Source organism: Plasmodium gaboni, chromosome 11 (genome assembly GCF_001602025.1).
Source record: "Plasmodium gaboni strain SY75 chromosome 11, whole genome shotgun sequence".
NCBI lineage: Eukaryota > Apicomplexa > Aconoidasida > Haemosporida > Plasmodiidae > Plasmodium > Plasmodium gaboni.
In genome coordinates this window covers 1,189,273-1,212,710 of record NC_031491.1, presented here as the reverse complement: position 1 = coordinate 1,212,710, position 23,438 = coordinate 1,189,273, and the positions used below count along the sequence as shown (strand labels likewise).

Sequence of the window (23,438 nt, the reverse complement as noted above, 5' to 3'; positions counted from 1 at the left end):
TTTTAAATTATATGAAATTATACTTTTGAGAAAAATGTGTAAAAATAAAAAAAAATTGAATTTGTTATTAAATTCATGTACTTAAAAGTACATAAAAATGTGTATAAGATACAATATTTATAATATATATATATATATATATATATATTTATATATATATTTATATTTATACATATTGGTTTCCTAATTTTTTAAACTTTTCATAAATTTTATTCATCATCTGATTTTTATAGCTAGTTACAATAAGGTCACAAAAGGGCTTGGTTTCTGTATTTATATTTTTTTTCATGGAACAAATATTATCCGGCATACATGTATAAATATTTGTTATAGAAATATACAATTTAGAGAAATAAGAATCGTTATTGTTATTTTTTTTTATTACATCTTTTAAAATTATTCCTTTTATATTGTTGTTTGTATTTTTTTTTAATTCTTCAAGTTGACCTTTTAATAAATCAAAATTATTTGTTGTAATTTCAACGTGCTCATTTATATTATGTAGAAAAATAAAATAAATAAAACTATAATTATCTTTATATATATTCCTTTTAAGGTATTTGTTTCTTTTAATTTTTAATCTTTCTTTTTCATTTTTTTCGTGCTTTAATATAAATTCAGGTATGTTTAAATTTCCTCCATTCATATTTTTTATATTTCTTTTATTTTATAAATATGATTTTCAATTCCCTTTTAGTAGAAAATATATATATTTATAATAAAATATCATAATGACTTAAAAAAAATATATTCTTTTTTAAATTAATAATATATATAAGAAAAAAAAAAAAAAAAAAAGAAAAGTGTGGAATGTTATTTATTTATGATATTTTATTGTTGTTATATTTATTTGGCTTATATTAAATAGTTATATGCATAAATATATATATATATATATATAATTAATATTTCATGTACTATAATATATATGTAATAATATATTTATTTATTTTATATATGTTGGTTTTCTATATATAATAAAAAAATATATACATTTTTTTTTTTTCCAATTTTTTATTTTATTATTTTATTTTTTTTTTTTTTTGTAACCGTTTTAATCCCATTTCAATAAATTAAAATATAAAGATATAATGGAGAAACCTTTAATTTAAATAATAGTTTTATGAATAAATAATTTGTAGTTAAAGTTATTTATTTTATTAATTTTTTGAAGATATCAATTATAATATATATATATATTTATATATACCTTATAAATTTAATTGTTTGCAATATGGTACAAAATATCAAAGTAAAAGTGAAGAAAAGCAAAATAACGGAAAGGAAAAATAAGTCCCAAAAGGCAAAAAAGAATAAGGAAAAAATAGTTGTAAAAAGTTTAAGAAAGGTAAAATAATAAAAATATATATATATATATATATATATCATATATTTATAGATTTATTTTCTTTTTATAATTCTTTTTTGTAATTTTTTTTTTTTTACTTTTTAGAAGAGCAAATTAGTAAAAATTAACAAAATTGAAGAGATGGCAAAACGATTATGTGCTTCGACCAATAATAATCTGAAATTTTTAAATAATGAAGGAAAGAAAAAAGAATAATATATATGATAAATCGGTTATATTTACAATGATGAAAGATGTTTTTACAAATAGACCAGTCTTATAAATAAAAGAGTAGCAGACATTATTACATGATATAAATAAATATATATATATATATATATATATATATATATATATATATTTATATATTTATATATTTATAACATTTTAATTTCATTTAATTTTTTTTATTATTATATTTTTTATATCATTACATTATATTCCTTTATGTTTTAATTTTTTTTTTTTTTTTTTTTTTTTCCCTTTTTGGGCATATTCGTCATTGTCAGATGATATGCCATGTAAGACTTTTTCAACTTGCTCATATTCATCACTAGAAGTGTAAGAGGAATCATAATTATTTTTCTCTTTATGATTGATATCATTGTGATTATTATCGATAATATGATAAAATTTTTTTTTTTTTTTATTGTTTTTATCTTTATGTTGTTGGTGATTTATTTGTGTGTCAAATATATTTTCTGAGTGCTCTAAAAAATTGATGTTGATATTTTTATTTTTATCAAATAATAAATGGTTATATTGTTCAGCATGTAATAAGATGGAATCTATATATATAAAATTTTGAAAATCTATAATTATTTCATTTCTAAGATGTGTTTCATTTATTAATTCGTCTATTGAATCTTTATAATCTATACATAAATAAATAATTAAATTATTAATATATTTAAAAAAGAATGATTTTGTTTTGAACATAATTGTTCTTAATGATAATAAGATTGGTAATGTATTTTTTTTTAGAATATTTTTCATTAAATCATTTAATACTTTTACACTATTTTCTACATTTTTTATTCTGATATTTTTATTTTTTTCTTCTAATTTAGGAGCAAAATCTTTTTTAATTTTAATTTTCATTAATTTACAAGATAATATATTTAATACATCTAATAATACTGAACCTTCATTATCTTGATCATTTAATGGTAAAATTGTTTTATTTTTAATTTTGTTTTTTTCATTTATTATATCATCTTCTTCGAAATAATAATTATCATAATTATATACATATTGTATTAAATATTCATTTATTAATTTTTGTTGTAAAGAAAATTTTTCACTATTACTTAAATTTTCTAATAAATAAGAATATATTTTATATCTGTCAATATTATTATTTATATGAAATATATTTCCTATATGTATTAAATGTTTACTTAATTTAAAATTATAAAAATTGTTTAAGACAAATATACATTCTATTATATAATTTATTATATTGTTTTTATTGGAATACATCATTAAAATGTGTTTAAATACAGATAAAGACTGTTTACGTATTATTTCATTTTTATCTGCTAATAAATATAAAACACCAAAGAAAAATTGATTATTATATTTTATATAATCTTCTGATAATAATTTAGATAATACATAAAATGATAAATATCTAAGAAAAGAATTATCATGTTTAAAAAAACGTAAAAGAACAAATACAAATTTATTGCAGGAACTACCAAAATTTATTATCATATAATATATAAGGATAATTAAATTATTAAGGATATTCATACAGGTATTAACATTCTTTAAATCTTTTTCAAAATTTAAAAATAATTCATTACGTATACTAACACTTTTATCAATAACTAAAATGCTTTGTGTTAAATAAATACAATTCTTAATCATTATATTATTATTACTACTACTACTACTACTATTATCAGTATTTGTTGTTATTGTTGTATTCATTTCTATATTATCAATATTTTCATATATCTTCTTTAATTTTGTACACACCATATTTAAAAACGTATCACCTTTCTTAAAATCATTTATCAAAAATATAAAAGTTATTAATATATTACAAAATATATTATTTAATTCAATAGTTTCAATATGTTCAAAAAAATATACTATTTTATTTTTTAACTTTTCTATAAAGTCATTTATATTTTTTTTCTTCTTTCTTATAATATTCAATATTATATATATAAAACATATAGGACAATTAAAATGATATATTGTATTTTCCATCTTAAACAAAAATGATTCATCTAATTCTTCTTCTGTGCTATCTAACAAATTATAAAGAATAGTAAATAATTTTAATAAAATATTTTTTAATATTCCATTAGTACATATTTCTTTTTCATAAATTAAATCTTCATCACTTAATATATAATCAATTAAATTTTTATTTTCTTTTCCTTCTATATTATCATTTAATACTACTTTGGACATCTTATCATCATTATGAATAGAATTATTATTATCATTATCATTTTTTTCTATATGATTTATTTTATCTTTGCTTTTTATTAATGATAAGGTTTTATATTTATTATTATATAATTCCATGTTCCTTTCATTGTTCATATTATTTATATTCATCAAATATATTTCGTAACATCTATTTAAAAGAAATAACACATTCTCAAATTTTATTTTTTTTTGATATTCTTTAGATAACTGTATTATAAAATCTAATATAAATGTATTTAATACCTTTATTGAAAAATATCTCATATTATATAAAAAAGAATTTAACAAATTTATAAAGTCTTCTAATGTATTATTCTTCTTTTTTTTTAAACATGATATTATAATGTTAAAATGTAATAAATCATATTTAGTCATATATTTTAATATACAAATAAATGTATTATTTAAATCATTCTCAAAATATATATCAAATAAATGAATTAAATATAATATACCATCATTGTTCCTATCATATTCTTCATCACTTTCTTTTTTCATATTTTTATTTTTCTTTTCTTCCATTATATTATCCATATTTATATTTCCATAATTATTATCTTCTTCATTATTACACTCAATATTATCTTCATTTTTAAAGTTATTATTTTTTATATCATCACTTGTTGAAATAATATGCACCTTATTTGATACATCGTTACATTCATATTTTCTTGGAATATCATTTAAATATTTCCTACCAATTTTTTCAACTAATTCCTGATTAATTTTAAAATATGTTATATTATACTTTTTTAATACTTGTTTAATTTTATTCTCATTTATATTTAATAAGGAACTTGACAAAGCAGGTTTAATAAACGTATTTAAAAATATAGATATACATTCATCTTTTATAGTTTCTTCGATATCTGTTATGGATGAAAAAATTATTGCTATCCATATTTTAGTAATATGAAAATCATGACTTGCATTTATAAATAAATTATTAACAGTTAATAATACTTGCCTACGAACAGAAGACATAGCATCTAATGATAATGTGCATAAATAATTATAAACAAAAAAAAAATATATTTTATAATTTAATTTTTTATGTATTAATGCTTCAAATATTGCTTCTATATATATTATAATTAATTTTCTTATATTACTACGATTACTATAAATATTGCATGATATAATTTTATACATATTTATTTTTTCATTCATTTTATTAAATATAAATTTATATATTAATGAATTATCATAATATTTCTTATTCGTTAATGTAACTAGGATAGATAAAGCCTTTGCCTTTACAATTACATTTGGATCTTCTAATCTTTCCAAAAATAATTTAAATAAGCTTTGAAATATAGATTCATTTTTATTTGTTCTTTTCTTTTTTATTAAAGATAAAAATAAGTCAAGCATAGTATTTCTTATTTGATATCTTTCACAATTCATATATTTTAATAACAAATTTAAATATCTAACCATTACACTTTCATATGTAATATAATATGTTTTATTATCAACAAGAAAAGTTCCTTTCCTTTTATAATTCAACTTATTAATGAAATTATTTCTATACACTTTTTTCTTTGGATGTTTATTTATTTCGCTAGGATCATCTTTTTCTTGAGATGATTCTTTTGATTTTATCTCTTCCTCCTTTTGTGATGAGACTATATCATCCTTATTCATATTTGTATTGTCTTTCATACTTATTCTATTTGTTTCTTCGTTACTTACATTATTTGTTATATTATCATCATCATTTACATTAATTTCTTTTTGATTATTAGTTATATTTTTTATTCCATTCTTATGTACTTCGTCCTCGTTTTTATCCTCATCCTCTGTCTCCGAATATATAGACGAACTATATTCATCTGACAACTTAAAAGAAGCATTAGAATCAAATCTCTTTCTACTTACTTTTCTACTTTTTATATAATTTGCATCTATAGATTTGTCATGTTTCCTTTTACTATCACCATCTTTTATAAATAGAATATATTCATCAGAAATCATCTTCATAATATTATATCTCTTTTCAATTTTTCGGCATTCTTTTATTAATATTTTGATTAGTTCGATGAATACATTTTTTTCGTATTTGTCGCTGTGATTTATTATAAATATTTCAATAAAAGAAAATATAGGATTACCTACAAAAAAAAATATGTATATATATATATATATATATATTTACTTATTTATTCATTTATTTGTTAAAAAATATATTGTAATAATATTTAAAAAATTATTAATTTCATTTTCGTTTTGTTGTATCTTTATATATTTACATGCATTCAAAACAACTTCATCTTCAAATGTTATGTCATCCATGTTTGTATTCCCTTCCCTGTTGTATTTATTTTCATTATTTAATAAATATTGTTTCTTTAGTTTATCATTAATTAGAACTTGAGGTATAATAATACGAACACAATTATTTAAAATATTAATAAAGAATAAAGTAATTAAATTATTTATATTATTTATTTCTTCTAGACAAAACATATTTTCTTCATTCTTTGTATCTTTTATAACAGATAATATTTTGGCTAATATTAAATTTATAATTTTTACAAAAATATTTACTTCTGGGCCTATATCATATAATTCCCAATTTATATTATAAGTAAAACGAAAGTCATAACAACTCTTTACTATCTTTATTAAATAGTTTACACATAATATGTGTAAAGAATATATTAAAGGCTTTTTAATTAGCTCGATAAAAAATTTAATTAACTCAAATATACAATTCTTATCATTTATGTTTAGCAAATTACTTATATCTATATATTCCACGCTGTTATATAAAGTAAGAAATATATTTTTTAAAACGTGAAGTTTTGACTCTATAAAACATGATACAAATCAAACATATATATATATATATATATATGTATATGCCTTATATTTATACAAGAAAAAATATGATTATTATTATATGTTTATTTATATTTTTCTCTCTTTTATTTTTACCATCTATCACACTATCATTTTCAATTTTTTTTAGCTTTAAAATTTCTTTATCATTAAAATAAGAACAACAAAATAAGAATCTCTTGAGTATTCCTTTGAGTATGAACAGACGAAATTTCAAAATTTTCTTGTCGTTCTGCATCCACTAAAAGAATATACAATAAATATATACATACATATATTCATAAGTAAATATGAATAAATAATTATATATATATATATATATATTATTGTTGTTTATTATGATAGTGTATGTGTTTTCCTTTACGTGTAGCATATTAAGATATATAAGGCAACTATAATTTGAATTATCATCATTCTTATATATTAAGTATGATAAGAGGATGTTTAAACTAAATAAATAAGACATATTAACACCTTCAGTATATTCTTTCTTATCATTATTATTTCTATCTTTTGTCAACCATTCGATTATTCGTTTGCTGAGCTTGAATAAAGAACAAGAAAAAAAAAAAAAAAAAAAAAATATATACACACACATATATATATATATATATATATTTCTTGTAACGAATAATAAACATTTTAATATAATGACATTATAAAGTACTCATTTTTTTTTTTTTTTTTTTTTTTTTTTTTTTTTTTTTTTAACTGTTGTGTTATATATAGGATAAAACGATATATCACATAAATCTTTTAATATATCAATATTTGATGAATTAATAATATTATCTAATTCAGGAAGTATAAAATCAATTTTATTTTTTTCATAATAAAAAAAAGAATCATAATGTTCCATTTGAACATATGATATATTTAACGAAATAATATCCGATTTTAACTTTCTATATATTTTTTCTATATTATCAATTTTTTCATATTTTTCTTTGTTTTCTTTCATAAGTCTTAAAAATATATTATTATGAATATTCAAATTATATTCAATGGTATTTGTTTTTGTATTTGTGGACTTCTTTTCTACCTTGCTCCTTTTTATTTTTTTTTCAATTTCGTCGTATACTTCGTCTTCATTTAAATTGGCATGCTTTCCTTTTTTCTTATGTAATTTATCTGTATTGTTCATATTTTCGTCTAAATAATATACATGTGTTTTTTATAAAAATAGCCAAGTGTTACCTTCAATAAGGTTATTATATATATATATATATATATATATGTATACATATAGTTATTTATTCATATATTTCTATTCCTATATCCTTTAAAATATTATACACAACAAGAATATGATATCATATAAAAATATATAGTGTAATATATACATTTAAAAATATTCCTATGAGTGTATATAATATATACATATATGTATGTTTTCTTTTTCTATTTATTATACATTAAGAATTTCATAAAACTTACACATTGTTATATTTAAAAAAAAAAGCGAAAAAATAGTTTTTCTTTTCTCTCGCACACATTTTTAAAAATGAGCTTAACACATTTCTAGAATATATAATATTTATTCATTTATAACATTTGCATTAAAGAAACCACATTTTTGTATCATATTATATATTAATTATATACATAGGATATATAATATCCTTATGGGTTTCATTTTTTCTTCTTATGATGTCTCATAGGATAAATATTTATTTTTGAATTTTCCATAGCAGAAATAATAAAGTATGCTCATATGGATAATGTACATATTTATATTCATAATTATTAATTTTTTTTTTTTTTTTTTTTTTTTCTAGTTCTTTAAAAATTTCTTGTATTATATATAATATAATTTTTACTATATTGTTAAATACATTTTTTCTTTTTTATTGTAAATATAGAAGTGCAAAATGTGTGAAATGAATTAACATAAATGATTAAATGAATAAAGAAAAAATTACTATAATATAAATATTATAATATATATATGTATATATACAATATATACAATATATACAATATTCTAAATAATATTGTAAAAAGTATATATTCTTCCTTTTCTTATATTTATTAAAAAAGAAAAAAATGAATGAACCTATTTAAATCATATGAACTAATTTTTTTCCTATTTATATTTTATACATATTTGTATGATATTTTACTTTGTTAAAATACACACCATGGAAAATTTTTATAAATATACAAATGGTCATATTATAAATAAATAAATAAATAAATAAATATATATATATATATATATATATATATATATATATATATATTTACACATTTCATTTTCTTTTTCTTTTTTTTGAATAATATATGATTGATCAAAGAACAATATTAAGGTTTAATATTTTTTTTTTTGTTTTTTTATGAATAATGATTTTTAAAAGGTTCTTCCATAAGTATCCTGGAGGAAGTAAAATAAAATGTTATATAGAAAAACGAAAGAAAAAGAAATTAAATATAAGTTTATTTCATCAACCTCTATATTCTAAGAATTCGAAAAATTTTATTGATTGGAGATATAGTACTCCTAAGTCAGGGTATAAATTAAAAATGAGAATAAAAAAAAAAAAAAATTATATATATGTATAAATACATACTATGTTATATATATACATTTATATATGTTATTTGGCACATATATATATATATATATATATATATATATATTTATTTATTTATTTATATTTATATTTTATATGAATGTTAGGTATGAATATATGTATATATATGGAGAGAACACTATTGAAATAACGAATTTACCGAATAACAAAACTAATGAATATATTCAAGAACGTCTAAGAAAAAGTTTAAATAAATATGGAAGATTAAAAATTATCAGATGCTTAAGTCATAGGAATGATCCATATATAAATAATAATATTTGTTATGCTACATTTTATAATAGAAAAGATATGTATAAATGTATACGTAATATTAATATAAGACTTCCAATATCTTTACAGTATAAAATATTAAAATTTAAAAGTTTACTTTCCAATAAATGTAATGATTATAATTATTTTTTTAAACAAGACCATTATAATTACAGTGCTATAAATATAGCTTTGAATTTGTTTAAATATTTAGAATATAATAATTGTAGTATGAATATAAAGGATATCTACAAGCATGTATTTGAATATTCGTTTTATCCTCATAAAATTATTTCTTCAGGAATATCAGTTTATAAAATATTTAAAAACTGGACAAATTTTATATATTTTTTTGATAACTTATTTCATATTGTAAAAAAAGATGATGATATTTTTATTACAGCCAAAATTCTTAATGATCAAAATTTATCTATTTATTTAAACAACAAATTAATTGAATTAAAAAAAAAAACGGAACAGAGTAATTCCGTGTATTGGAGGGAGCACTCTTTACAATTACCCGAGTACGAAATATAAGGCCAATATATATATGTATCCAATAATGTTATTATATATATATATATATATATATATATATGTATGTATAATTTTATAAATATTCATTTATATTTTATTGTTTTTATAGAGAAATTGAAAATAGAATAAATAACGATCGTCCAAAAAAGTTAAAAGAGGAACTGCAACTTTTGTCCAAGACAAAAGATTTTTACAAGTTATAAAGAAAAATACAATATATATATATATATATATATATTATACATATTATATTAATGCACATTTTAATATATTTAATATTGTTTGCTTCTTAGGATTCATGACGAACGACACTTATTTAAACTGAAATTAAACAAGGAGCGAAAAGAAAAAAAAAAGTAAAAAAATTTTATCATTAAAATATATTCTTAATGTTTTGATTGTTCATTTTATATGCTTTCATAATTTTTTGAAATTCATAAAGGGGGAAAATATATATATTTATCATATTTATTTATTTAAAATTAAAATAAAGTTGTACCATAATAATATATCCTTTTTTTCATTATATAATTAATAAAAATGAATATATACATAAATATCACCAATATGTTTATTAAAGTTTACAAATATTATTTTTATTTTATTTTATAGGATGTTAAAAAAAAATAAGCAACAAGAAAAGGAAGAAAAGGAAAAGGAAAAACAACTTAAGAAGGAAATGTACTGATATGTTAAATTAAAGAACAAAACAAATAATTTTTATTTCTTATATTATTGTATTTTTTTGTTCCATATATATTGAATTTAATTCAATTTCACATGACTTAAAAATATATATATATATATATATATATATATATATATTGTAATAAATGAATATTATATATATATTTTTTAAAATGCTCAATTAATATATCTTTGTATTATATATAATTCTTTCTTTTTTTTTTTTTTTTTTCGTTCATATTACTTTTACATTATATTTATTTTATTTTAATTTTTTTGTTATTTTATTAAATTACTATTTCTTAAAAAATAATGTTAATTTTATATTATATTATAGAATGACGACAAAATAAGGCACAGCCAAAAAGGTACATTTTAATTTTATTAATAAAAAGAAAAATTAAAAAGTACTGTACTTAGGTGATATTTTATAAAAATAATCTTTATAATTTCAAAATGATTAGAGAACAATATAAATATAATGTTTCTTTGATTTTGAAATATAAAAAAACTTTCTTCCTTTTTAAAACAATTAATATTTTATGGACTTATGAATTAAATAAACATATATTTTGTATGAACAAGAAAAACTAAGCCTATCAATTTGTTTGATATATATAGATAAACAAATATATATATTTATATAATTATAATTTTCCCCATTTATTTAAACATAGACAAAATAGCATAAAAAAAAAAAAAAAAAATTCATAATATTTTATAAAACATTTATATTATAATATTTTAGTGTAATTAATTGTTATGATCCTGTAACATTAATACATAATAAAAAAGTTAAATTTGAAAGGAGGAAATGTATAAATATAAAATAGAATATATAAAAACATAATTTTTTCATAAAAGGTATATAAAAATAAAATACAAAAAGAAATAATATCTTTTTTTTTAAGTTTAATATATATATTATTTTCTTTCCTTCCTTCTTTTTTTTTTTTTTTTTTTTTTTTTTTTTTTTTTGGTTATTTTGTGTTTCTTTTTTGAAAATAATTATATAATTTTTTTGTTACTTTTTATATATTTATTATTGTACTTATTTTTTTATTTTGTATGATATATATTTTTTTTAATTCTGCTATTTTAATTTTTTCTTTATTTTTTTGTACATTTTTTTCTTTTTTTAGATTTTATGTTTGATTATTTTTATATTTATTTACCTTTATTTACCTTTTTTTTTTTTTTTTTTTTTTTTTTTTTTTTTTTTTTTTTTTTTTTTTTTTTGTAATTTTAATTTAGTTAGTTTTTTTTTTCTTGTTTGATATAAAAATCATTTTTTAAATATACAAAAATATGCTAGATTTGCATTAAAATTTAATTCAACATATTATTTAAGAAAAAGATTTTTTTTTTTTTTTTTTTTCTTTTGATTTTAAAAAATGACTTCTGTTTCTATTAGCACAATAAAAAATATATTAACATATATATAATTATTTTGCATGAGCATAATAATATATATAATATATGACTATATATATATATATTATATATATATATATATAATATTATAATTATATATAATTTCTGGTATATTTTTATATAAAAAAAAAACAATATAAATGATATTAATGTGTATATAATATATATATATTTTATATTTATTTATTTTAAAAAGAAAATAAATATTCTTAAAAAAAAAAAATTTAATGAAACAAATATTTATAAATGTTTTTTTATTGAAACATATATTATTTATATACACTAATATATTATAATTAATATATATATTTATATATATATATAATATAGTTTTATATAATAAATATATATTTTTTTATTTGATATATTTTACATAATATTTTGGTTTTTCATTAAAAAAACATTTTAATAAAAATGAAATTTATTTCTGTTTTATTCCTAATACAATTTATAATATATATATTTTTTTTTAAAACTGTAGTTAAATCACTAAATCTGAAGATTGATTTAGATGATAAACGATATACAGTTTTATATGATGAAAAGAAAGTAAAATTCGCAGATCTTGATCTTTTAAAAATTATGTTTCATCCGAATCATGTGAGACATTGTAGTAATTCTATTATTAATTTTATGATGAAATTATCATCAAGACATGTACCATATATTTTGTTTGTAGTAAAAAATATTGATATAACATTTGACAAACCATTAGAATATAATGATGATTATAAAATTTTTGGTGCTATAACTAATTATGGTAATACATCTATAAAATTCACCGTATTTGGTATAGGATCAGAAAAAAAAAACAAATCTTATACTAGTGCAATAGATTTCTTTAATATTAAAAAATTATTATTAGATAGTTATACATCTAATAATAATTATGATGCCGATGAAAATAATAAAGCCATTCATAATCTTTTAAAAAATTATAATGAAAATAAATCAGAACCAATCAAATTGAATGAACAAAATGCTAAAGAATTAGCAGAAGGAAAAACATGTAAAATATTTTTCAAGGCTCAATATACCTTAGTTAAAATAAGTAAAGTGGGATCAAAAGCATCTGTAACTGAAGATTTTAAAAATGAAAACCCAGCAATGGATGAAGAAAAATTAAAAGAGCTAATTAATTCCTTTTGCTAAAAAGATACAAAAAGAATATTTGAAAAATAAAGGAGAACATCTTATTTTTTTTTTTGCTACTTATTTTGATAATATATATGTTTGGAGAGAAAGTTTGTATATATATATATATATTCATACATATATAATATATACCTATTTATATAGCTACCTGTTATTTTACTCCTCTATTAATATATTATCCTATTTATAGAGATTCCTATTTATATAAATACGTAATTATATACTTAACAATTTAAAAGTACTCATATATGTATGCATAACAATTTATATGTACTCCTATATTTATGCATAACACTCTATATATATACCTATTTATATACATACCTATTAATATATATGCATAACAATTTATATACATATACTGTTTTTATATATAAAATAGACATTTTTAATTTGTCTATATATTTATTTACACATCCGTTCCTATAAATTTTGTATATTATTATTTTTATTCATACATAATATTGAAGTTCTCTTTATGCATTACCTTTTTCTATAAGGATGTACACAATTTTTTATTATTTTTTTTTTTTTTTTTTACACATTATATTTTAAGAAGTTAGGTTATTTTTTTTGTACATTATTTTTTGATATAGTAATTTTTATAAATAATATTTTCATTTTCATAAATTTTTTATAAATTATATTATCTTTATTTTTACATTTCGTTTTGATATTATATATATATATATATTTATATATATGTATGTATTCATTTTTATAAACAAATTTTTTTTTTTTTTTTTCATTAACATATATTTTTTATTTTAACTAGAATTTTTTCCCTTTTTTTTTATTTAAAAAATTATTTTTATATTTACACCAACATAATATACATAAGTATATTTCTATATAAATAATATATAGTGTAATATATGTAAAAATTTTTTATACAAAATAATTGGTAATATAAAAAAATTAATTTTCTTTTTAACATTTTATTTTAAATTAAAAGGGTTTCTATTATTTTATTTTTCGAATTATAACAATAAAAAAATATATATATTAAAAAAATAGTAAATGTATATCATCCTCAGTTTAAAATGATAAAGAAAAAATTATTTAAAGAGAAAAAATAATAAAATATAAAATTATAACTGTGTACGTTGTATAAAATAATGTATTTCTGGTATTATTCTTTTAAAACAATAAAATATATATATTTTATATATATTATATTTTTTTTTTTTTTTAGGATATTTATTCAAATGATAATGTTCACGAATGAATAAATTAGAAAAAAGAAAATATTTTTAAAAAATTATACAAAATGATACATATATATATATGAATATTTTAATATATAATATTTAGGTATATTATATTAAAAAATATGGAAACATGTAATTTTTATTACTCTTTTTTTTTTTTTTTTTTTTTTTTTTTTTGTTTGCACTGAATATTCTAAAAGAAACTGTATATTTTATACATATTATGTAATATATAATATTATATATATATATAATACATACATATAATAATTATATGTTTATTTTATATATAATATAAAACTATTCTTTATATTAAATATTTTTTAAAAAATAAAAAGGATAAAGAAAATCATTAAAATAAATTATATATTCAACGGAATATATTTACATTATATATAATAATATAAATATATATAATTTTATTATAAATTAAATTGTATATATTTATATAATGTAATAATAATAATATATATATATATATATATATATATATATATATATTATATATGTAGAATAAATTTCTTATATTTATTTATTGTGAAAGTAATTTTTTATAAAATATATTAAATAAGGCTTATATTTTATTATTTCATTTTTATTTTTTGTACTTCCTAGATTCGAAATTCAACAATCTCTATAAAAAAAAAAAAAAAATCACAAATATATATATATATATATATATATATATATATTTATTTATTTATTTATGTATATATAATTTTTGTGTGAAAGCATGAGGAAATAAATTAAATAAATGATTTATATATGATTATAGGATAGCTTATAATATATTTATATATTTAATTTTATTATTATATTTCTTTATTTTTGGTGCTTAAAATTGAAGATATATTAAAGACAAAAATATATAATATCAATAAATAATAATATTTGTTCTTATTATTATTTATTTTATATTATATATTTTGGTGTATAAAAAAAAAATGAAAGTTATGATCTCTGGAATATCGAGTAAAATTGTTGAATCAAAGAAAGCAAAAATTTTTCTTTTAGGAACAAGAATATTATGGATTTTTACAACAATAATATATATAGTACTTTTTGATTTTTTAACTAAAAAATATGTATCATTAAGTGAAGATGATATCGATGATTATAATATAAAGGAGAATGAAGAAGAACTTATAAAAGATGATAAGATTTTTAATAATTATTATAATTCATATAATAAGATAAATTTAATATGTGGAACGTTTCTCATATTGTTATGTATAATAAATATAATAAGTAGCTTTTGTTCCAAATTAAATAGAGGATATCTGTTAAATTATAAGAGGATGATTGGATTTGTAAGTTTACATTTACAATTATTATTTATTGCTATAATGTTTTTACAAAATCATGAAAATGAATTATTTTTTTGTAACATTAATAAATATATATATTGGTTTGAGGATTATGATAATAAAACAGATCTCTTTATGAATTCTGGAGAAAATTTATGTAAGGTACATAATTACTCATATATCTTTCCAGCTTGTTTTTTATTTTTTTCATTAATTGAATTTGTAGTTTTATATTTTAAAATAGAAAAACATTTCCGTAAAAAGTTTTTAATATTTTATATTAAAATGGCTAATGGATTTATGTATTTAGCTCTTTTTTATATTTTCCTAAAAAGTAAAAGTTTTTATAACAATATTTTGTCAGAATACAATATTTTCACTTTAGATAATTATAGTGACCCTATTAAAATAATTATATTTGCAACACAAAAACAAAAGATGTATTATTTTCAATTATTATTAGTTAGTACAGTCTCATCTTCTATTGTATTTTGTTTATTAGGATATTTTGATTTATACACAATTATAAAATCTTGTCGATTTTCTCTTTTAGTTAATATACCTATAAGTGTATTTACCATGATCGTAATTTTTAGCCAATTGCTTTTTTCAAGTTATATACTTGAAACAAGTGCTTTTTTTTGTGCATATGAAGAATTTATTGAAATTCATAAACGTGATCAAAAAGCATCAAACAGAATGATTGCACCGTCAAATATTACAGAAACAGATTGGTTCTGTAATTTAAAATCTTTTGATTATATTTATTTTGCAAATATATCCACATGTTTCTTAACCTTTGGTTCTGATTTCATAGTATCTCTCTATTTAGTTTTTTCAAAGAAATATGCCCCAAAAACTTCTTAAAAGTTTAAATTCATATAAATATTGATAATAAAAATATATATATATACATACATATATTTTTATATATTTTTCTTCTTTTTTTTTTTGTTCTTGTACATTTGTCATAAATATATATATATATATATATATATTTATTTATTTATTTTATTTTTTATTTATTTAAAATCTAATTAATTATTTTTAATGTGTCATTCATTTTTATTTTTCACCATATTATTTAATATATATATTTTTATTTTTTTACGTCCTTATATTTAATATGTATAATATATATGCCTAACGTTTTATTTGTCAAATAATAATTTGATTATAAATTGTACATATATGCTAAAAGAACAAAAAAAACAAAAAAAAATCATCACATTTTTTTTTTAATTATTGTAGAATTAATTTTTAAATTAATAATAAAATTATTAAATAAAAAAAAATATATATATGTATATATTCAAATTAATATCCTTTTTGGAATATAAGAAAAAAAAATTATCCAAAGTTTCTTTTGATACATACAAGTCTAAATTGTTGTCAGTATGTTTTATGGGAATTATTAATGTCATAAAATTTTACCCCAATAATTTATAATTCATAGTATAACATATTATATATATATAACATATAGATCTTTTTTTCTTTTTTCTTTTTTCTTTTTTTTTTTGGACAAACATTAAAATATGTATATTAAAAAATGTAGTTTCAGGGAAATACATACCAAATATTATTCTCATTTGTATTATATATATATATATATATATATATATATTCATTTTTATATATAAAACATTGTTGTATATATTATGAAATAAATAATTATTCAAATATATGATTGAAGTACTAGAAAGATTATATATGTACATTTTGCACGAATTTATGTAAATATATATATATATATATAAACACCATTTATTAACAAGGAAAATATAAAAAATGAACGTTCTTATGATTTTTTTTTTATAATATAGTATATTATTTTTATATTTATTAATATTATTATTATACATATGTTCCAAGGTAATGCAAAAAAAAAAAAAAAAAAAAAAAACTTATTATTCATGAAACTAATGTATTGTATTAAAAAAATATCTAAATATATATTATATATATATAAAGGAAAATTTTCTAGACAATTATAAATAAATATACATAAAAATCCACATATCAATAAAATAATTCTTCATTATATAAATGAAATATATAATAATTTCATTCTAAATACTATTTCTTTTTTAAATTAATTTTCTTTCCTTTTTAGGAACATCTCATAGATAATAAAAAAAAGAAATATTGTCTATTAAATATAAAAATCTCATCAAATATTAAATGTACATATTATAGATCTTACAACATAATTGTTCTATATAAAAATGATGATATCAAAATAATTAGTTTAAATTATTATGTTAAGTTATGTTTTGGACATAAAATTAATAGAAAGAAATTAACCATAAATCCAATATTGATCAAAACAAAATGAGGAAAAAATATCATGTGTATATCAACTTATTATAGATTTGATACAAAATCGTTATGTGTATGTATAAGGAATTAATTATTATGGTCAATTAATTATAGGTGAAAATACAGAAAATATTTATACACCTTCATTCATTTCTTTTTATGAAAGTATTAGAGATATTGAATGCGGAAAAAAATACTACATTTTTTTAATTGAAATAGAAAATTATTCCTTTAGTTATTATAATAATTATAAAAAAAAAAAAAAAAAAAAGTCGGAAATGATATAAAAGATTCAATAGAAAAAATAAAAATATCGATTCAAGATATTATATAAGAAAATATGAAAAAGAGAGAAGCAAAAGAAAATAGTAAGGATATATAAACAATTCTACCAATTGAAATATAAAGATAGCTATAAATAAAGATACATTTATTAAGAAATATAAAACTGAAAAGAATAAAGATGAAAATGAAATTGGATATAACTGGTGAGAAGAATATTAGAAGTCAGATATATAAATATGGAAATACCTAATGATAGACATAATAAAAAAGGTTATCAACATATGTAAAATTTAAAGGACATAAAATATATTATACCCAATATTTATGATATCAATATTGATAACCTTAAATTTAGATAATCTGATTAAGAATAATGACTTTTTACTAAATGATATTTCTAACAGTATTAAAAATAACACTAAAACAAATTATATATAAATTATGAAAGTATAAATAATCAAAAGAATGACGAATTTGTTAATATATATATATATATACCAAATTATATATTCTACTACTACTTCTTCAAAAGATAAGCATTTTAATTTAAATATCATATTATCAAAAGATTTAGGAAAAGAAAATAAAAAATTAATATTGTATATAATCACATTTTAAATAAAGTATTAAACGAATTAAATTCTTTAAACGAACAAAAATAACATTTCAAAAACAAAATTCCAGTGTTACAAAAATTAAATATTTCCAAAATAAATATTGAAATGTTTTGAAAAAATAAATCAACAAAATAAAGAAAAACATAAAAAGAAAAATGTATAGTAAATAAATTCACCAAAAGAAACACTATAATGTATTCCGCATATTAATTATGATGAAGGAAAACATTATATTATATTATATATATATATATATATATAATACCATTTTACCTTTAAATAAGAAGGATAATATAATAAATAGTATAAATGCCGATATGGTGCCAAATAATTTGGTACTTTTTCATGATTTACAAATGGATAATATTTATAATAAAAATGAAGAGGACAATATGGTAAAACATATATCCATTTTTTTTTTTAAATAATTAAAATTAAACATAAAAAAAAAAAAAAAAATTAAAATATAAAAAATAAAATATATTAAAAAAAAAAAAGACAAAAATTAGTTTCCGTTTTATATATATATATAATTTTTTTTTATGGAAAATGCGGCATATGTGGAGATATATATGTGTATAAATATTTTTATCCATATTTTTAATATATATATTATATATATATATATATATATATATGTTAATATTTTATTATAATTTTGCTTTGTACTATTGGTAACAATATATTTTCATTTATCATTTTAATTTATTATTATTTTTTTTTTTCATTTCAATTATTATGTTATTATCCATTATTTATCTTATAAATAAATATTTAATTTTAGAGAATAAAATTTTACATATATAAAATATATTTTTTGTGATCATATATTTTTACATATTTGAAATATTGCATTTTTTCATTTTTTTTTGTGAAATTTTTTTTTTTTTTATAATATATATATTTAAATATATATGTAAATATAAATAAATATAATATGTATATATAATTGTATATAAATATACATATATATATATATAGAAATTTTTTGTTTCTGTTTTTTATTGCACGCTAAATAAAAAAATTATATTTTTTAAATTATTTTCACACTTAAATATATTTTGCTGCTGTTTTTTTTTTTATATATAGACAATTCTAACCCAAAAATAGAAAATAAAAAACTAATATAAAAAATTACGACAAACAATATAATTATATATATAAATTATTTATATACATAATAAAAATTAATATTTATAGAAATATATTTTTTGTTGTTCTTTTAATATATATATATATATATATATATTTTTTTTTTTTTTTATGCAATATTTAGAGTAAAATAATAGTTGTAAATATAAATATATTTTATATGTATATATTTTTATATATATAGAAGGCATAGTCATTTTTTTTGTTATATTTGAAATATCATATTATATATATTATATATATATATATATATATATATATATATATATATTCTATATTGTAATAAAGAAAAAACAGAAAATATGTAGTACATATATATAAATATATGTATGTAATACAAATATTTAAATATTGATGATTATATTGTCATATATATTATTATATAATAAAAAAAAAATAAAAATAAAAAATAATTTTATAATTTTTATTTCATTTGATATTTAGTTTTTATTATTTAATTTTTACTGCAACTTTATATAAAAAAAGACTTTTTTTTTTTTTTTTTGTTTTTTTAATAATTACAATTATATATGTACATATAATATATATAATTTATTATTAATGTATTAATTATATATATATATATATTATATATTTTTTTTTTTACTTCATTATATATCCCCACTTTTAAATTTATATATACATAGATTGATTTAAACATATTATATATATTTCTATAGTTATATATTTTTCTTCCTCTTCCTCTTCCTCTTTTTTTTGGTTTTTGTTTTTGTTTTTTTTTTCCTTTTTCTTTTTTGTTTTTGTTTCTTTTTCTTTTTCATTTTTGTTTTTGTTTTTATTGTGATGTTATGATTTACCTTTTTTAAATATGAGTTATAATAAATTATGCATGTTATTAGGAATAATTAGAAATAATATATGTAAAAATAATAAAAATTTATTTTATGGTATGTTATGTAAATATCCTCATATGTATGAAGGAAGAAAAAAAGAGATACATACAACAATATCAAAAGGTGATAAAATGAATATGCATATAAATGTTTTTAATAATATATATAAAATATTACTTGGAAAAAAATTGGCAAACAAGAAATTTATATTGCTCTTAGCTTTTTCCATATTAGCTATAACAATTGATGTAAGATATGCATCATGTAATGAAACAGAATATATAGAAAGATCTGAAAATTATTTTGCCAAAAATAATCCTTATGAAAATATAACTATAGAAGATCATCCTTTAGGTAACAGTGATGAAGAGGATTCAGATGATAACAATTATGAGATACAATATGAAAACCTTGATGAATTGAGTAGTTCATATTTTTTAAGAAATGAGCATCGTTTTTCTATGGCTCAATTTGCAGCCAATTCACCTATTGAAGATAGATGTTTCATAAGTAATATAAATATTGAGATAGATAATATTGAGCCACAAAATGAAACAAATGTTTTGATGAATAATTTTATAGAAGAATTTATAGAAAGGATTCAATTAAAAATTAAATACGTTAGAAGATATGATATTGATATGAAAAATTATTATAATGGTTATCATTATTTAGGAGGATATAATCATATGAAGCAAATAAATAAAAAAACTGAATTTAAAGATATAACTGAAAATACGAATACAAATAATATAGATTCAAATAATGAGATAAAAAATATTAGGGTGCACAACGACCAAAATAATAGCGAAGGCAATAATATTTCATACGTAGATCAAAATATGGGAGAACAAGATATTTCAAAAGAAGAAAATAATGATAATGCTGTTGTTAGGGCCAAAACATATAATTTTAATAATGGTGAAACTAGTAATGATGTACAAAATAATATGTCAAATCCTTCATTAAGACATAATAGCAATTACGGATTTAAAGATGAAGCACATAGATTATCATATGAGGATTCAAATAGGATATATGAAGAACGTTTAACTGGGTCAAAATTTTATAGCCTTAATGATAATGAATATAAAAATTTTCAAACTTCTAATCCCAACTTTTTGTTTGCAGCAGTGATTGATGGTCATGCAGGAGGAACAATTGCTGATGTAGCAAGAAAATCGTTAGGATATTATTTGAAAAAAGAATTAATTGAAAGAAGAATAAATTCTAAACATGGTAAAGGTAGAGAACGTGCTATTGTGTCTGCTTTAAAAAGTGCACATTTAAATTTAGATAATGATTTATTAAATCAGAGCAGAGACTATTTTTTAAATGGTACACCAAAATATGCTAGAACAGGTGCATGTTCTTTAAGTGTACTTATAGATGAACGAAATTATTATATAAGTAATATTGGAGATTCTGTAGGATTATTAATTAAAAAACATTTTTATTTTCCATTAAATAGTATACATAATGCTAGTGAATTTAAAGAAAAAAGAAAATTATTAGAAGAACATCCAAATGAAGAAGATATATTAGTTTGCAAAATATGTACTAGAGATTTTAAAGTTAATAATGATGCATATGAATTTTGTAAAACACCATTTCATCTTTTATCACATCATTATGATAATTGTTATGTTAAAGGTAGATTACAACCAACCAGAAGTTTTGGAGATTTTCATTTAAAAAATAAAATGTTTGCATATAGTGTTGATCGAACAAGATTATTTGTATCAGAACCACATTCTTTTCCTTATATTTCAGCAGAACCAGATATACGTGTTTTGAAAAAACATCCAGATGATCAATTTATTGTCTTGATGTCTGATGGTGTTTATGAATACTTAAATCATGCTCAAGTTATTAATGTTATTAAAACACATGGTTCATCTCCTGAACGTGCTGCAAAAGAATTAATTAATACAGTTCTAGAAGCAGCAGCCAATAGTAATGGATTCACAATGAAGCAACTTCTTAGTCTTGATCCCTCAATAAAAAGAAATTTTTATGATGATGTATCTGTTGTTGTTATTAAATTGAAATAACACACAGAAGTACTAAAAAAAAAGGAAAATTTTCGAAAAACGTAAAAGACAAAAAATTGAAATATTTTTATTCTCATATACACTTCATTATATATATATATATATATATATATATATATATATATTTATATGTATATGTAATAAAGCATTTTTGCCATTTCATGAGATAAAAAATAGATCATTATTTATTATACATATATATATATTATACTTTTTGTTTATTTTATTATTGAATACTCTTTGATATATATATATAGATATTTGGAATATATTTATTTTATAAATTCTATATTATTAATTTGTTTTTATTACTTTTTTTTTATGTACATTAAATTTA

At 17.1% G+C, this 23,438-nt stretch overlaps 7 protein-coding genes and 1 pseudogene across 7 annotated transcripts, besides 1 other annotated feature; 6 read left to right on the top strand and 2 right to left on the bottom strand.

Annotated features, from left to right (window-relative positions):
* Positions 1–166: 166 nt before the first annotated feature.
* PGSY75_1135800 (hypothetical protein) lies at positions 167–646 on the bottom strand (the record flags this gene model as incomplete). Its single annotated transcript, XM_018786477.1, has 1 exon — positions 167–646. One exon carries the CDS (start codon positions 644–646, stop codon positions 167–169), a length of 480 nt encoding a protein of 159 aa, XP_018641272.1.
* Positions 647–1,234: 588 nt separating this feature from the next.
* Positions 1,235–1,564, top strand: PGSY75_1135700 (hypothetical protein; the record flags this gene model as incomplete). Its single annotated transcript, XM_018786476.1, has 2 exons — positions 1,235–1,348; positions 1,454–1,564. 2 exons carry the CDS (start codon positions 1,235–1,237, stop codon positions 1,562–1,564), a joined length of 225 nt encoding a protein of 74 aa, XP_018641271.1.
* A 219-nt stretch (positions 1,565–1,783) lies between these two features.
* PGSY75_1135600 (hypothetical protein) lies at positions 1,784–7,784 on the bottom strand (the record flags this gene model as incomplete). Its single annotated transcript, XM_018786475.1, has 5 exons — positions 1,784–5,910; positions 6,049–6,609; positions 6,737–6,881; positions 7,005–7,184; positions 7,353–7,784. The coding sequence occupies 5 exons, from the start codon at positions 7,782–7,784 to the stop codon at positions 1,784–1,786; spliced, it is 5,445 nt and encodes a 1,814-aa protein (XP_018641270.1).
* Positions 7,785–8,983: 1,199 nt separating this feature from the next.
* Positions 8,984–10,711, top strand: PGSY75_1135500 (hypothetical protein; the record flags this gene model as incomplete). The annotated part of the gene is made up of 5 exons (XM_018786474.1): positions 8,984–9,150; positions 9,321–10,010; positions 10,133–10,219; positions 10,317–10,379; positions 10,636–10,711. The coding sequence occupies 5 exons, from the start codon at positions 8,984–8,986 to the stop codon at positions 10,709–10,711; spliced, it is 1,083 nt and encodes a 360-aa protein (XP_018641269.1).
* Positions 10,712–12,558: 1,847 nt separating this feature from the next.
* On the top strand, positions 12,559–13,296 carry PGSY75_1135400 (hypothetical protein; the record flags this gene model as incomplete). Its single annotated transcript, XM_018786473.1, has 1 exon — positions 12,559–13,296. One exon carries the CDS (start codon positions 12,559–12,561, stop codon positions 13,294–13,296), a length of 738 nt encoding a protein of 245 aa, XP_018641268.1.
* A 2,158-nt stretch (positions 13,297–15,454) lies between these two features.
* On the top strand, positions 15,455–16,684 carry PGSY75_1135300 (putative membrane protein; the record flags this gene model as incomplete). Its single annotated transcript, XM_018786472.1, has 1 exon — positions 15,455–16,684. One exon carries the CDS (start codon positions 15,455–15,457, stop codon positions 16,682–16,684), a length of 1,230 nt encoding a protein of 409 aa, XP_018641267.1.
* Positions 16,685–18,167: 1,483 nt separating this feature from the next.
* Positions 18,168–19,504, top strand: PGSY75_1135200 (hypothetical protein; annotated as a pseudogene; the record flags this gene model as incomplete).
* Positions 18,168–19,504: a sequence feature.
* A 1,518-nt stretch (positions 19,505–21,022) lies between these two features.
* PGSY75_1135100 (putative protein phosphatase 2C) lies at positions 21,023–23,101 on the top strand (the record flags this gene model as incomplete). Its single annotated transcript, XM_018786471.1, has 1 exon — positions 21,023–23,101. The coding sequence occupies one exon, from the start codon at positions 21,023–21,025 to the stop codon at positions 23,099–23,101; it is 2,079 nt and encodes a 692-aa protein (XP_018641266.1).
* Between the last annotated feature and the right edge of the window lie 337 nt (positions 23,102–23,438).